General features: G+C 39.4%; 1 protein-coding gene across 12 annotated transcripts in view; it reads right to left on the bottom strand.

Annotated features, from left to right (window-relative positions):
- LOC136347405 (uncharacterized protein DDB_G0283357-like) overlaps window positions 1-13,892 on the bottom strand; it is a 39,107-nt gene that overhangs the window by 1,608 nt on the left and 23,607 nt on the right. For 2 of the 12 annotated variants that reach the window (XM_066297361.1, XM_066297360.1), the window contains exons 3-23: window positions 13,589-13,724; window positions 13,405-13,529; window positions 13,095-13,349; window positions 12,953-13,036; window positions 9,511-10,113; window positions 9,355-9,456; window positions 9,193-9,300; window positions 9,030-9,137; window positions 8,867-8,974; window positions 8,704-8,811; window positions 8,541-8,648; window positions 8,378-8,485; window positions 8,215-8,322; window positions 8,040-8,159; window positions 7,656-7,982; window positions 6,611-7,591; window positions 6,294-6,553; window positions 6,106-6,244; window positions 4,533-5,345; window positions 3,825-3,998; window positions 3,644-3,765 (exon numbers count right to left, since the gene is read on the bottom strand). In XM_066297361.1, coding sequence (XP_066153458.1) covers window positions 3,644-3,765; window positions 3,825-3,998; window positions 4,533-5,345; window positions 6,106-6,244; window positions 6,294-6,553; window positions 6,611-7,591; window positions 7,656-7,982; window positions 8,040-8,159; window positions 8,215-8,322; window positions 8,378-8,485; window positions 8,541-8,648; window positions 8,704-8,811; window positions 8,867-8,974; window positions 9,030-9,137; window positions 9,193-9,300; window positions 9,355-9,456; window positions 9,511-10,113; window positions 12,953-13,036; window positions 13,095-13,349; window positions 13,405-13,529; window positions 13,589-13,724 — 4,997 coding nt within the window. The other 10 variants (XM_066297362.1, XM_066297350.1, XM_066297351.1 and 7 more) reach the window with 10 other exon arrangements.

Raw genomic sequence — 13,892 nt, 5'->3', positions numbered from 1 at the left:
GAGCGATTAAGTTCAATTGATTTGTGTGATCGATGAGACATCTCGATGTTCTGATGCTGCGAGACGATTATACCTGACGCTGTTGCGCGTTGTCCTTCGTGCTTAGTGTGAAACGACGTACATTTGCATGACAGTATATCGTATCATGTTAAGGAGGAAAACGCATATAGAAAAAAAAAGTGAAAATTTGTTTTCCTTAAAATGATAGGAAAACATCTTTAGGATATTCTAGGAAAACTGTGAAACTGATTTCGGGGTTTCATCTGCATTATTTTTTCTTGGCGTCGCGTCAGCGGGAGCGTGCAAGAAGAGGAGACGCTCGGACCGGAAGAAGATAACCACCCACTTCCTCTTCCCCAAGATGTGCAAATTAACACTATGTGAATATATGAGTACTTATCAGGCCCAGATTTACTTGAAGCGTGTTTAGAAGGTCATGCGCAGAACGCCAGTAAAAGTTTGAATATTTACATTTGGCATTTCTCTCTATAGAACTCTAAATGCGTTTTTCTCGAAATCCGAAATTTCGCACGCGGTACCTCACTTGAAAACTACTCCACTGATTTCGTTCAAAATTTGAAAGAATGTTCCACGACTCATGGGCCTTCGCATGAACCTCTCGAATAATTCTCGTTTAACGCTATAAGAAAATTATCAACCATAATTTGTAAAGAAAACATTAACTTTTTTTTAACGTTGCCTTTTTCGGAATTGTCATAACTTTTCGAGTTCGTTCAAAGCGTGTTTCTCCATTAAAAATGATTTCGCCGGTCTCCAGTGCGGCGCAGCTTTTTATCATGTATTTATTACGTCGCCATTATTGTGAAATTAATAAGTATTAAAAAAAACCGTACAGCATTTTAAATAAAACAATGCAGTAATATCCCAGAAAAAAAATGCTTGAAACAAGCGTTCTTTAAGTGTTTCCCCCCTTAGAACAGTAAGGCCCATCGTACATTGGAAGCGTAGTAGCGAGACTTAGAGGTATTGCGTGTACGTCCGCATATGAACGACTAATGCTAATTAAGAAAATGTAAGCAAATAGCGTCCACTGCCACGGACTTTAAGTAATTGAGACTGACCTCCCTAGGGTAGGAGTAGAGTTGGATTAGTCGCCTGGTATGTGCTATTCTCGCGATTACCATATTTACCCCAATTGACACCATTACCATAGCGCGCAATAAATAGTAACATTATGGTACTTAATTTTCACCGACAATGATACTTCGTTACCATAAAATTTTGCAGACTAAAGCAGATATGCGGTGTTGCCACCTTTAGTATGTTATCTAGTGTCATGGACAGAAAGGTGGAACCATGTTGTTGCCGCCACTTCTTAATAATCGGAAAATCGGAGTATTTAATACTAGCAATCGGAAAAGAGGAAGGAAGGAAAGAGAGGCTCGATGGAAAAATCGGCATTTCTTGTCCTTTATTGTAAGCTCAATACACGGAAGATGCCGTTTATGCACTTATTTAACAAATTAGTTCGACATGAATTTTTTTTTATTTAAAGAAATTTAGGAAGAAAATTCATGCAGTAAAATTAACTATCCACAGAGGACCACAACTGCCTTATCATGTCGTTAAAAATTGCAGGAAATATTTTCCATGTAAATTCAGGAGGCCGTTCGTATTATCTTTAGTTATGCATTTTCCTGTAAGACACATGTATACAGGGTTGCCCACGAAATAGGTAAATTTACTTTTGATTTTTTTCTTATGAAATTCCCTGTATATTATGACGTTTTTGAGTTGTATGAGAAATTTTGAACATGATTTCAAGCAGCATCCTCCTAATATCTCGTACGTCTCTGGCGTGTGATCGCTCTCAGACATGACATCTGGCATCTACTGCATATCCCCGGGTAGCATTGCCAAGAGGAGAATTTTTTTTATTTTTCACTTTACGAGAAAAATTTATTCTTCACGAAAGTTTCGGCTTGTTCCAAATCGGTTGAATCAGTTCTCAACGGTTCACTTTTCCTTTCAGTTACGGAGAAATATCGAAAAATAGGCTCATTTATTTAACAAAATTCTAATTCCCAAAGCTCATTGTCGTTTTCATGGCAACCATAATTTGCATTTTTACTGCAATAATTGAAGAGAAAAGACGAAACTATGAATGAAGATTTCGCTCGATTCATCTTCTTAAACACATAGCTCAAGCCTTCGACGTAGTTCACTGTAACTTCTCCGGACCTCTTCGAGTTGTAAAGACGTAACAGCGTCTTTGATCGTCTCCTTCAAACGTTTTACGTTGCAGAAAGATCATTCGTATAAACTGTTTGTTTTGCACATCCCTAAAGATCAAAATCTGCCATTGTCAAATCAAGGCTCTTGGAAAGCCATAAAAGAGGACCATTTCGACCAATCCAATTCTCTTCAAATTTGTGATCTACAGATCGTCCAACCTTTCGGTTTGGAAAATTCAACACATTTAAATACGTGTACTGATTAACCGAATTAAAAAAAAAATGGTCGAGTTATGCCAATGTAAGAAGTTGCGTACCATACGTTCACTTCAGCTGACTATGACTCATCATGAGCGGTATGGAAATAGGGGTTGTGTGATGACTACAATATCTTATATGCTGAGATGATTGGTGGAAAATATGGCTTCATCACGAAATACGATATTTCGATAAAAGTACTGGTTAATTAGGTTTGAGCAGCCACTGAGCGAAATTTTCATTTACAAATTACTTTTTTTGTTGAATTATTGCAATAAAAATTTAATAAACAAAAATCTAGATTACAGTTGCCATGAACTGATTTTTTGGGACTTAGAAAAATTTTCAACTAAGCGGAGTTATTCTTCGAAATTTCTCTGTAACGAAAAGGAAAGTTGCAAGAATGAGAAGGGATTCAACCGTTTTGGAATCAGCAAGAGCTTTCATGAAGAATACAATTTTATCAAAAAATTAAAAATGAGAAACTTTCTTGTTTTGGCGACCCCATCTGGGAACATATTGTATATGCTGGAAATTTATTAGTCCTTAAGTGATAAAGTGTGACATTACGAGCTGATAATATGACGAAGGGCAGGCTGACAGGTCCACCTTAAGGAAAAGCACTGTCGAACGAGGTCGCTACCACCAAGGGCGAAATCGAGAGGTCATGTGTGCGAGCTTTCGTGGGAAACAGGGACTAGCAGATATCTTATCCCTCGAATTTGAAGGACTCGCGAGATCTGGAAAACCAGAAACCAAAAAGGGACAGGCAGATTAGATTGGGAAGTGATGAGAATCGCTCGTGTGGTAGCGAATTCGTTGATTTTGCCCTTTTTCTATAATTATAATTAAATACTTTATATCATCATGGAACACCTTCCTATTGATGATCCGACATATACAATTTAAATACGTCTCTTCGGAAAGACGATCTGGATCGCATAGATCTTCGTTCGGACTGATTTTCCACAAATGCACCAATCGAATTCATGCTCGATGATAGCGCGCCAATGTGATTGGTTCAAAATCAACCGATAGGAATTCATGTGATCCCGCCCATCTTATCCAAAAGGGCCTAATATGAAATTTTCATGAATTATCTTACGGTTTACCTTACCTGACTATAAATCCAGCTTTTACCAATGTAATTTTCACATCGTTTAAAACAGTCATGCGGGTTATATACTTACAGGGGGCAAGGCATTTATATCCAACATCCTATACAAACTAGACTGAGCAATCTGGCCTGTGCAGGTTTGCACAGTTTCGCCTTCTGGTAGACACTGTATGTTTTTATCGTCGAAAATAGTACCTAAAATTTTTTTTCTTTAAATAGATCCCTGAAATCCATAGAAATTAAGGAAAAATCACCTTGCGGACAACTTAGCACTAAAATCTTGAAATCGTGTTGTCCGTCATTAGATGTGCATTGGTAGAATAAATTACAGTACTTTGGATGTCTCCGGAAACCAGTTGGACAAACCAACGCGATCTGGTCACCCTCCAGCTGACCTATGGGGCATTCAGCCATGTGGGTTGCATTTCCTATGGAAGAATTAGATATATGTGTTTGTCTAAAATTGAGTAAGTTCATATGGTGAACGATTATACAGAATGTTAGGTACACCGGGTTTGTGAATTCGAACCAACTTTTTTGATTTGAAATGCACACTCGATGATTGTAAACCCACAATTTGTTAGGCAGAGGTGCACATATTCCATTGAAAAATGACTGATTAGTTACTATCAACAGGTTTGTTGGGCAATACTTCCGTGTGGTAATGTCCGTTAATTTTTAACTCACAAAGTTAAACATTCAAACTAAGTAAAAAACAAAGAATATTGCCCAAGTAATCTGCAATCAATGAATAGCCCAAATGTGCATAACACATGCTGTTGCTGGTGAAAACAACAAATGGAGGATCATCAACTATGAAATAATCGCATAAAAACCTAGTTAGTAGGTACTGCCAGACAAAAACACTTAATGCAGGTGAACGAGTGACCAAACCTCAACATTATAGTGCAACATCAGGCCCACAGGTGCAAAATCCCGAATCATTCATCGACCCAATTTACCTCCGGTGATGGTACTAAATCCAGTAGTACTTTCAGTATTGTCAAAAGTACTCTGTTCAGTACCTATGTCAATACTTGTGCTGTCTGTATTCTCCTCTGTACTAACCACTTCATGTTCTGTGTGGTTTGAGGGTTCTACTGTCTGCATTGTGAATGGGGTGAATGTGGTGGTACTGCTTACTAACGTAGTGTTAGAAAGATCCGTGTTCTCTACAATACTAGGTGTATTTGGTTCTGAGTTTGGCTCGGCTGTAGCAAGCTGTGTGAAAGTCGTCTGCTCTGGCACCAAAGTGCTGCTCTCAGTGTTAAGTGTCGTTTCATATGGTCCAAACGTTGTGGTACTTGAAGTACTAATATCTTCAGTGATTTGTGTTGTTTGTTCTGGTTGCAGAGAAGAACTCTCAATGACCGATAAAGTAGTACTGTCTAAAGTGCCGTCGGGAAGTTCCGTGTTCTCTGTAGTATTTAGTTCTGAGATAGGCTCAGCTGTTGTAAGCTGTGTTGGGGTCGTTTGCTCTAGGACCAAAGTGTTGCTCTCAATGTTAAGTGTTGTTTCATATGGTCCAAACGTTGTGATACTTAAAGTACTAGTTTCTTCAATTATTTGTGTCGTTTGTTCTGGTTGCAAAGAAGAACTCTCGACGACTGATAAAGTACTACTTTCAGGAACAGATGAATTTTCTGTGGAAATAGTAGTACTTTCTCTTTCAGTAAAGCTTTGGTCTGCAGTGGTACTTTCCACCGTAACAGGTGAGGTATGATCAGTTTCAGTACTCTCAATAATTAGTGTCGTGGTAGTTCCACTATCTGCAACTATTGTAGTGTCAGTTGCATGCATTTGTTCTGTACTGTTTTCGGTGTATGGCAGGAATGTGACAGACTCAGTGTTATTGTCTGAATCAGTGCTAAGTGTGACAGTTGTACTTGGTAGAGTAACAGTTTCAGTAGAGTCTGTAGTCGGAGAACTACTTTCAGTAACCAGAGTTTCTACAAGGGTTGTACTAATTTCTGTGTAAGTAGGTGTTAAAGTGGTACTTAAAATTGTAGTAGTTTCTGTAGCAGGAGTAGCTGGATATTCTGTATTAAAAGTTAAGTCAGTAGTACTAACAATGTCTATAGTGTTTGTGTGATCTGTAACTGTTGATGTAGTTTCGCTAAGTTCAGTGGTGCTTTGAATATCGAAACCTGGTAGTGTTAAGTCTGTATTACTCATAGTACTCAATGTTCCAAGTCCATCGAGTGTAGAAAAGATTTCTGTAGTAGTAGGTTCTGAACTTGGTACTGTGGTTTCTGTAGTAGACTCAGTAAATGCACTAACTGTAGGTCCAATTTCCTCATTGGTAGATGTATCAGTCACATCTAAAGTGGTGGTAGACCCAAAATAAAGTGTAGTACTTTCAGTAGTGTACTCTGGAGTGTAATCTGTGGTGAGAAGTGTGGTTGGCTCATTAATCAGTGTGGTAGTTGTGAATGAGGTAGTACCAAAATCTATATTAAATTAAACTTGATTTATATTCGTTTTTGAATTAGTAGTCAGTAGTTAACACAATGCGATTAAAATTCGATGACTTACTCTCAGTAGTACTCTCAGTTAATGAAAACGGAGTACTGGTTGACCAACTATCAATTGGTTTAGCAGTGCTTGAAGGCTCTTCCTTTGTTGGGTAACCCATAGTGGTGGTAGTAAATACCGAATCAGGTAAAGTAGTGCCCTAAAAACATAAACATAAATCCTTTCTCTAGAAAACTTGCATTACATACTCCTAGAGAAGGTTCTTGATTTCTGCAAACACCTTCCACCTCCCAAGGATGATTACAAGTGAGTCTTTGCTGATCCCAAACAGTCCCGGGACCACAAGAGAACTCATGCTGCATGTACCCACCACGCCCATTCGCCACACACCTGTAAAACTTAGAACAATTTTGCCCATGTCCCAGATAACCATCTTCAGTGCATGATCCACTTGAAGTTGGAGATGTTTCGTTGGAGCCTGTTGGTAATTGACCAGTAGTACCAGGACCTGATTGAGCAGAAATGGTTCGATTGTTGTTTCCGAAAGTTTAACTATTACATTTACCTTCAGGAGCCTGTGGGGAAACTTGACTGCATCTTCCTCTGACAGCCGAAGGGTGATTGCAAGAAAAAATGCTCTGATCCCAGAGAGTTCCCGTACCACAAGAGTACTCGTACTTAGTCAAACCCTGCCCACTGTTCACGCATCTATAGAACTTGGCGCAATTCTGCTCGTCTTCCACATAGCCTTCTTTAACACATTGGTTATTGACAATTTCTCCAGGATAAACCTGTTCAGTATTAGTCTGATTTTTGCAATTGCATGGAGGGTCTACTGAACTTGTCGTATTTTGAACAGTTGTTTGAGCAACACTGGGTTGTTCAGTACTACTCGGCTGGTTAGTATCAATTGGTTGATATGGTTCATTAGGCCTTGATTGACTTGCACCTGGTCTTTGAGTGATTTCGTTTGGTCGTTGAGGACCACTGATTTCGTTGGGGGCATTCGTTGGGCTTGGTGTGATAGGTCGATTAAGATCCGATGGTTTGCTGATATTACTTGGTTGGGATTCTCCTTGTCCAGGATTGACTATACCAGGTTGCGCTGAATAACAACTTCCACTCACAGCATAAGGATAATTGCAAGTTTGACTATATTGGTCCCAAACGGTGGCATCACCACAGTTATACTCATATTTAGTGAAGCCTCCCCTTCCATTATCAACACATCTGTAGAATTTCTTACAATTTTGCTGGTCGCCAACAAAACCACTAGAAGCGCACTGGTCATTAATTAACTGACCAGGTGTCTCAGTGGTTGGTCTAGCCTGTTGATCGGTTGGTGATCCCGACTGTTGAGTTGGGCCACTTGGATTGTTGGGTTGACTTGAGTCTACAGGTTTTGATGGTTTATTTGGATACATTTCTTGATTTGCCATTTCTGGTTGGTGTGGTTGATTAGGTGGGATGGATCCTGTAACTTGAGTCGGTCCATTTGGATGTGTTGGTTGATTTGAAGCTTCAGTTTGAGTTGGTTGAATATTTTCTAAGAAAAAAAATTGTTGTATGTTCTTCTCTATAAATGAATTCTTATGGATATTAGGACTTACCAGAAGAGGTCGGTTGATGGCAATTTTTAGAAGTCAAGAAAGCATGATTACAAGACAAAATGCTTTGATCCCAGACTGTTCCATTACCACAAAGATATTCATATTTGATGTAACCTCCCTGACCATTTTCAACACATCTATAGAACTTCTGGCAACTCTGTTTATCACCTACAAAGCCTGCTTGGGAGCACACATTGTTAGTCAGTTGTCCCTGAGTAGCAGAGTCAGCTGGGTTGGTAATGGATGTAGTTCCTGAACTTCCAATACTGCCACCATTTGGTTGTTGAGCACCTTGTTGGTTTGAACCTCCTTGGTTTTGGGATGTACCTACGTAGACACTCAAATAAAAAATTGTTCAAAGGATAATTAGATCATTTTACTTACTCTCAGTTGTGGAACTTCCTTGATTTCCAAGAGTGGTTCCAGATTGTTGCTGATTAGAACCTGACCCAGTTTGCTGCTGAGATCCTTGTTGATTCCATCCTCCCTGATTTTGTGATGTACCTTTGAATTGACTCTCGTTACCTTTTATTCACGAAAATAAGGAAATCTGGCTTACCACCAGTTGAACTTCCCCCCTGATTTCCAGATTGTTGCTGGTTGGAGCCTGATCCCGTTTGCTGCTGAGAACCTTGTTGGTTCCATCCTCCCTGATTTTGTGATGTACCTTTGAATTGACTCTCGTTACCTTTTATTCACGAAAATAAGGAAATCTGGCTTACCACCAGTTGAACTTCCTCCCTGATTTCCAGATTGTTGCTGATTAGAACCTGACCCAGTTTGCTGTTGAGAACCTTGTTGGTTCCATCCTCCCTGATTTTGTGATGTACCTTTGAATTGACTCTCGTTACCTTTTATTCACGAAAATAAGGAAATCTGGCTTACCACCAGTTGAACTTCCCCCCTGATTTCCAGATTGTTGCTGGTTGGAGCCTGATCCCGTTTGCTGCTGAGAACCTTGTTGGTTCCATCCTCCCTGATTTTGTGATGTACCTTTGAATTGACTCTCGTTACCTTTTATTCACGAAAATAAGGAAATCTGGCTTACCACCAGTTGAACTTCCTCCCTGATTTCCAGATTGTTGCTGATTAGAACCTGACCCAGTTTGCTGTTGAGAACCTTGTTGGTTCCATCCTCCCTGATTTTGTGATGTACCTTTGAATTGACTCTCGTTACCTTTTATTCACGAAAATAAGGAAATCTGGCTTACCACCAGTTGAACTTCCTCCCTGATTTCCAGATTGTTGCTGGTTGGAGCCTGATCCCGTTTGCTGCTGAGAACCTTGTTGGTTCCATCCTCCCTGATTTTGTGATGCACCTTTGAATTAACTCTTGTTACCTTTTATTCACGAAAATAAGGAAATTTGGCTTACCACCAGTTGTACTTCCTCCTTGATTTCCAGATTGTTGCTGGTTAGAGCCTGATCCTGTTTGCTGCTGAGAACCTTGTTGGTTCCATCCTCCCTGATTTTGTGATGTACCTTTGAATTAACTCTCGTTAACTTTTATTCACGAAAATAAGGAAATTTGGCTTACCACCAGTTGTACTTCCTCCTTGATTTCCAGATTGTTGCTGGTTGGAGCCTGATCCCGTTTGCTGCTGAGAGCCTTGTTGGTTCCATCCTCCCTGATTTTGTGATGAACCTTTGAAGTACTCGTCATCATTAATTGTTCTTTTAAGTAGTAATATTTACTTACTGGCATTTGAACCACCTCCTTGTGTTCCAGATTGTTGTTGATTGGACCCTGTTTGCTGCTGAGACTCCTGTTGATTCCAGTTACCTTGAGTTTGTGTGGAAGCTATAAAGAGTTCTAACTTTATAAATATATGAATAAAATTATACATAGTATTACCTCCTTGATTTGATCCTTCAGAGCTTGATCCTGTTGGAGACGTAACTCCAGTGTGAGCAGAGTTGCATCTCCCACTCACAGAATGAGCGTAGTTACACGTTTGTAAACGATTATCCCAAACTGTTCCATCCACACAAGTAAACTCATACTTTATGTAACCTCCTTGACCATTTTCTACACATCGGTAAAACTTCTTGCAGTTTTCACTGTCACTAACAAAACCACTTAAAGCACACTGGTTATTAACTAGCTGACCAGGTCTTGCTGTGGTAGGTTGGTTTCCTGAAGACCCACTAGATTGATTAACGCCGCTTTGACCACCAGTTGTTTGTTGAGATCCGATTTGTTGGTTTTGATTTTGCTGGAATTGGCTCGAATTGGATTGGTCAGTTACCGCCTGTCCAGATTGGTTGTTGCCCCCTTGCTGAGTTTGATCTGTTGACCCGGTTTGCTGATTTTCTTTATTTGATTGGTCAGTACTTCCACTTTGCCAACTTTCATTGTTATTGTTATTCTGACCAGAAGTGGTACCACTAGACCCAGCTTGGTTTTGGTTTGAGGTCGTTCCGGTTTGTTGACTGTGGCTTGAACCTGATGATCCTGCTATAAAAAAGTTTTAGATGATGAATTGAGATAACATGACTCTCAGTGGATAATAAAAGTGATTTTGAAACGGGTGTAAACATGCCATGCTATATTGAAAGCTAATGTAATGGTGGACTAAAAAATCTATTTAAGTGCTAAGCAGACATAGTTGTGCAGTGTTCAACTGTGATATAACTAGAGAATAGGTAAAACATGCATGTCCGGATATCGAATCCCATGACGCTCATACCATATTTTGATATGATTTTCTTGTATGTGTGGTGCCGGTTCCTATAGTGGTAAGAAAACACTTGTAAGATTTGATATTGAATAGAATTTCTAAAAATCGTCAATAACAAACGACACTAAATCAACAAAATTTAATTAATATATTAGCAATTATATATATATACTAAATATGTTTCATACCTTCTTGTGTCTCTATTTGAGAAGATCCTTGAGTAGCACCCTGATTTTGGGGTAGAGCAACATAACATGGCCCCCTCACATAATAAGGGTAATTGCAAGTCTGTGCTTCCTGATCCCAAACTGTATCATTTCCACAACTAAACTGGTACTTAATATAACCCCCCTGACCATTCTCCACACATCTATAGAATTTTTTGCAGTCTTGATTATCACCAATAAAACCACTGGATGCACATTGGTTATTGACTAACTGTCCAGGACGTTCGGTGCTTGGACCTAATTGTAGAGGCTCTTGTGTCGTTTCTCCAGAAGTTTTATTCTCTTTCCCTGAACCTTAAACATTTAAATTTTCAAATAAAAACATTTTGAGCTGATGTTTGAGAATATACCTCCTTCACTTGGGGACAATCCCGGCTGAGAAACGTAACATCTACCAGTCACAAGATAAGGGTAACTACATGATAGTTCTCTCTGATCCCAAACCGTATTACTCGGACATGTGAATTCATGTTTTATCAGTTTTCCTATTTGATCAGAGACACACCTGGAATATCGCGAAACAATAAATACGAAACTTGCCACAGGAAATTATACGACGAACCTGTAAAACTTCTTACAGTCTTTCTTATCATCAACAAATCCCTCTTTCACACAATATCCATTTGAATTTATTGAACCAGGCTGCGCTTGGTACTGCCCTCCAGATCCATTTTGATTACTAGATTGACCATTTTGCTGGCTCAAAGAACCTTGATTAGAGCCAGTGTTGGTTGCTGATTGGTTGAAAGCACTACCACTAGATTGATTAATTCCGGAATTTGAATCAGTTTGGGTAGAAGCGGAACTGCCATTCTGATTGCCGCCAGTAGTACCACTACTAGACCCAGATTGGTTAGTACCACTACTTTGATTGCCTCCAGAACTTGAAGAATTTGATCCAGACTGGTTAGCACTGCTGCCAGCTTGATTATTTACAGACGATGATGAACCTGAGCTAGCTCCTTGGCTACTTCCAGAATTGATTGAGCTCGACTGATTAGTACCGCTTTGTGTTGATCCAGATTGACTCGAACTGGTAGAACTACTCTCGGTATTTCCAGATACTGAAGAACTTGTCCCAGTCTGATTATTACTTCCTTCGTGGTTAGTTCCAGATGACTGGTTTGTACCAGAGCTTGAACTTGATTCAGACTGATTAGAACTTGAGCCAAATTGATTTGAAGCACCGGAATTGGTACTTCCAGAGGTAAAGGAGCTCGACCCAGAACTTCCTTGACCACTTTCAGAACTTGATGAATTGCCATTCTGACTAGATGTCTCTTGGTTTCCAGTCTGACCTGAGAATGAGCCTCCAGATTGCTGATTATTGCTGTTGCCAGTATTTTGTTGATTAGAAGTAGTTGAACTTCCCTGTTGGGTCGAAGAGCTTCCGGATTGTTGATTACTGCTAGAACTCTCCTGACTAGAACTTGAGCCACTAGATTGCTGATTATTATTACTGTTAGAGTTTTGTTCGTTTGAAGAGGTTCCAGTTTGTTGGCTATTGTTGTTACTAGAACTTTGTTGACTAGATGAGCTTTCACTCTGTTGCTGATTATTATTATTGCTTGTATTCTCCTGATTAGATGTTGATGATCCACCAGATTGTTGGTTATTATTACTGTTGGAGTTTTGTTGACTAGATGAACCCCCCGATTGTTGCTGATTAGTGTTGCTACTTGAGCTTTGCTGATTTGATGTTGATGATCCACCAGATTGTTGGTTATTATTACTGTTGGAGTTTTGTTGACTAGATGAACCCCCCGATTGTTGATGATTTGTGTTGCTGCTTGAGCTTTGCTGATTTGATGTTGATGATGAGCTACTAGTTTGCTGGTTATTATTAGCGCTGGAGCTTTGTTGATTGGACGACGATCCCCAACTCGATTGTTCGTTATTATTAAACCCTTGTTGCTGACCGCTTGATGAGGATGGCTGGTTATTGTTATTACCGGAACTTTGCTGAGTGGATGATTGCCCAGAACTGGAAGATTGGTTGCTTGATCCTTGTTGACTAAACTGACCACCAAAATTACTTCCTAAAAGTTGAAAGAGGGAATATTTAACTTTTAGATTAGTTGAAAGAATATGAATCTATGTACATAAAAACTTAGCCTTAGAAGATTTGGTTTCCATCAAATATGCACTTGTAGATTAACAGCAAAGATTTACTTCTTACCTGAATTTTGACCCGAAGAAGACGTAGTACTGTTTTCATAACTAGAGCTATTGGAGGAACTAGTGGAAGAGCTAGAACTAGAAGAGGCTTGTGAGGTGCTATTTGAAAAGGTACTAGAACTATTTTGTGCGGAAGAATTAGAAGTGCTTTGTTGCCACGTGCCAATGCTAGATTGCATGCTATTTTGTGCATTTTTTAGTAATAACTGACCACCATCTGCGTCTTGGGTGCAATCAATTCTTTGTACTGCCCACGGGTAGTTGCAGGTAGTTGCTGATGGATCAAAAATAGTTCCTAATTATTTATAAACTTTATTAGAGACTAACTTCAGAATCCTCGCCCAAAAACATACCAGGAGCACACGTGAATTCATACTGCGTGTATCCTTGCAACCCATTGTCTATACATCTATAAAACTTTCTGCAATTAACCGTATCTTGTCTGAAACCAGCAGAAGTGCATCTGTTGGGTGCAGAAGCTACAGTGTTTGGGTCACTTGACTCGAAGCTTGATGTAGATGAAGACCAATAGCTGATGCTAGATGACATAATGGGTTCAATGGTAGTACTGAAAGTTTGAATAGGTCTAGGTGGTTCTATGTCGTTTCCTGAAAGTAAATGTGATTAATTGATTGTGTTCGTGAGGTTGGTGATAAGAATTACCTCCACATTCTTCTCTTGAGCTTGCGTAAGGGTAGTTACATACTGCTATGGCTGGATCATACACTGTGCCAACGCTGCATTCAAAAGCGTATGGGATGTATCCTCTATTGCCATTAGGGACACATCTAGACATAAGAAAGTGAAAATTTGGAAGTGAAAACCACCACGAAAAATTTTTAATTACCTGTAAAATCTTCTGCAATTGGCGTTGTCATGAAAAATTCCTTCGCTTAAGCAATGATAAGAATTGTCCTGTCCAATTTGTCTGGAATTTCGTACGTTTGGCTCTAACAAGTAGTCGTAGTCGAAAAATCGAAAGTCTGCAAATAAAGTTTGCTTAGAATGTGTTAACGTTCAAAAGGGCTCATAAAGTTAAGAGATATATCTGACGGTTTTCTGTTTCAAAGGTACGGCCAAATGAGTTACAAAGTTGTTCTAGGAACCCGACAAGAATACAAAGATGACGCAGAGGCAGACAGTTTATGTGA

Source organism: Euwallacea fornicatus, chromosome 28 (assembly GCF_040115645.1).
Source record: "Euwallacea fornicatus isolate EFF26 chromosome 28, ASM4011564v1, whole genome shotgun sequence".
Classification (NCBI taxonomy): Eukaryota; Metazoa; Arthropoda; class Insecta; order Coleoptera; family Curculionidae; genus Euwallacea; species Euwallacea fornicatus.
This window is presented reverse-complemented; position numbering and strand designations above follow the sequence as displayed.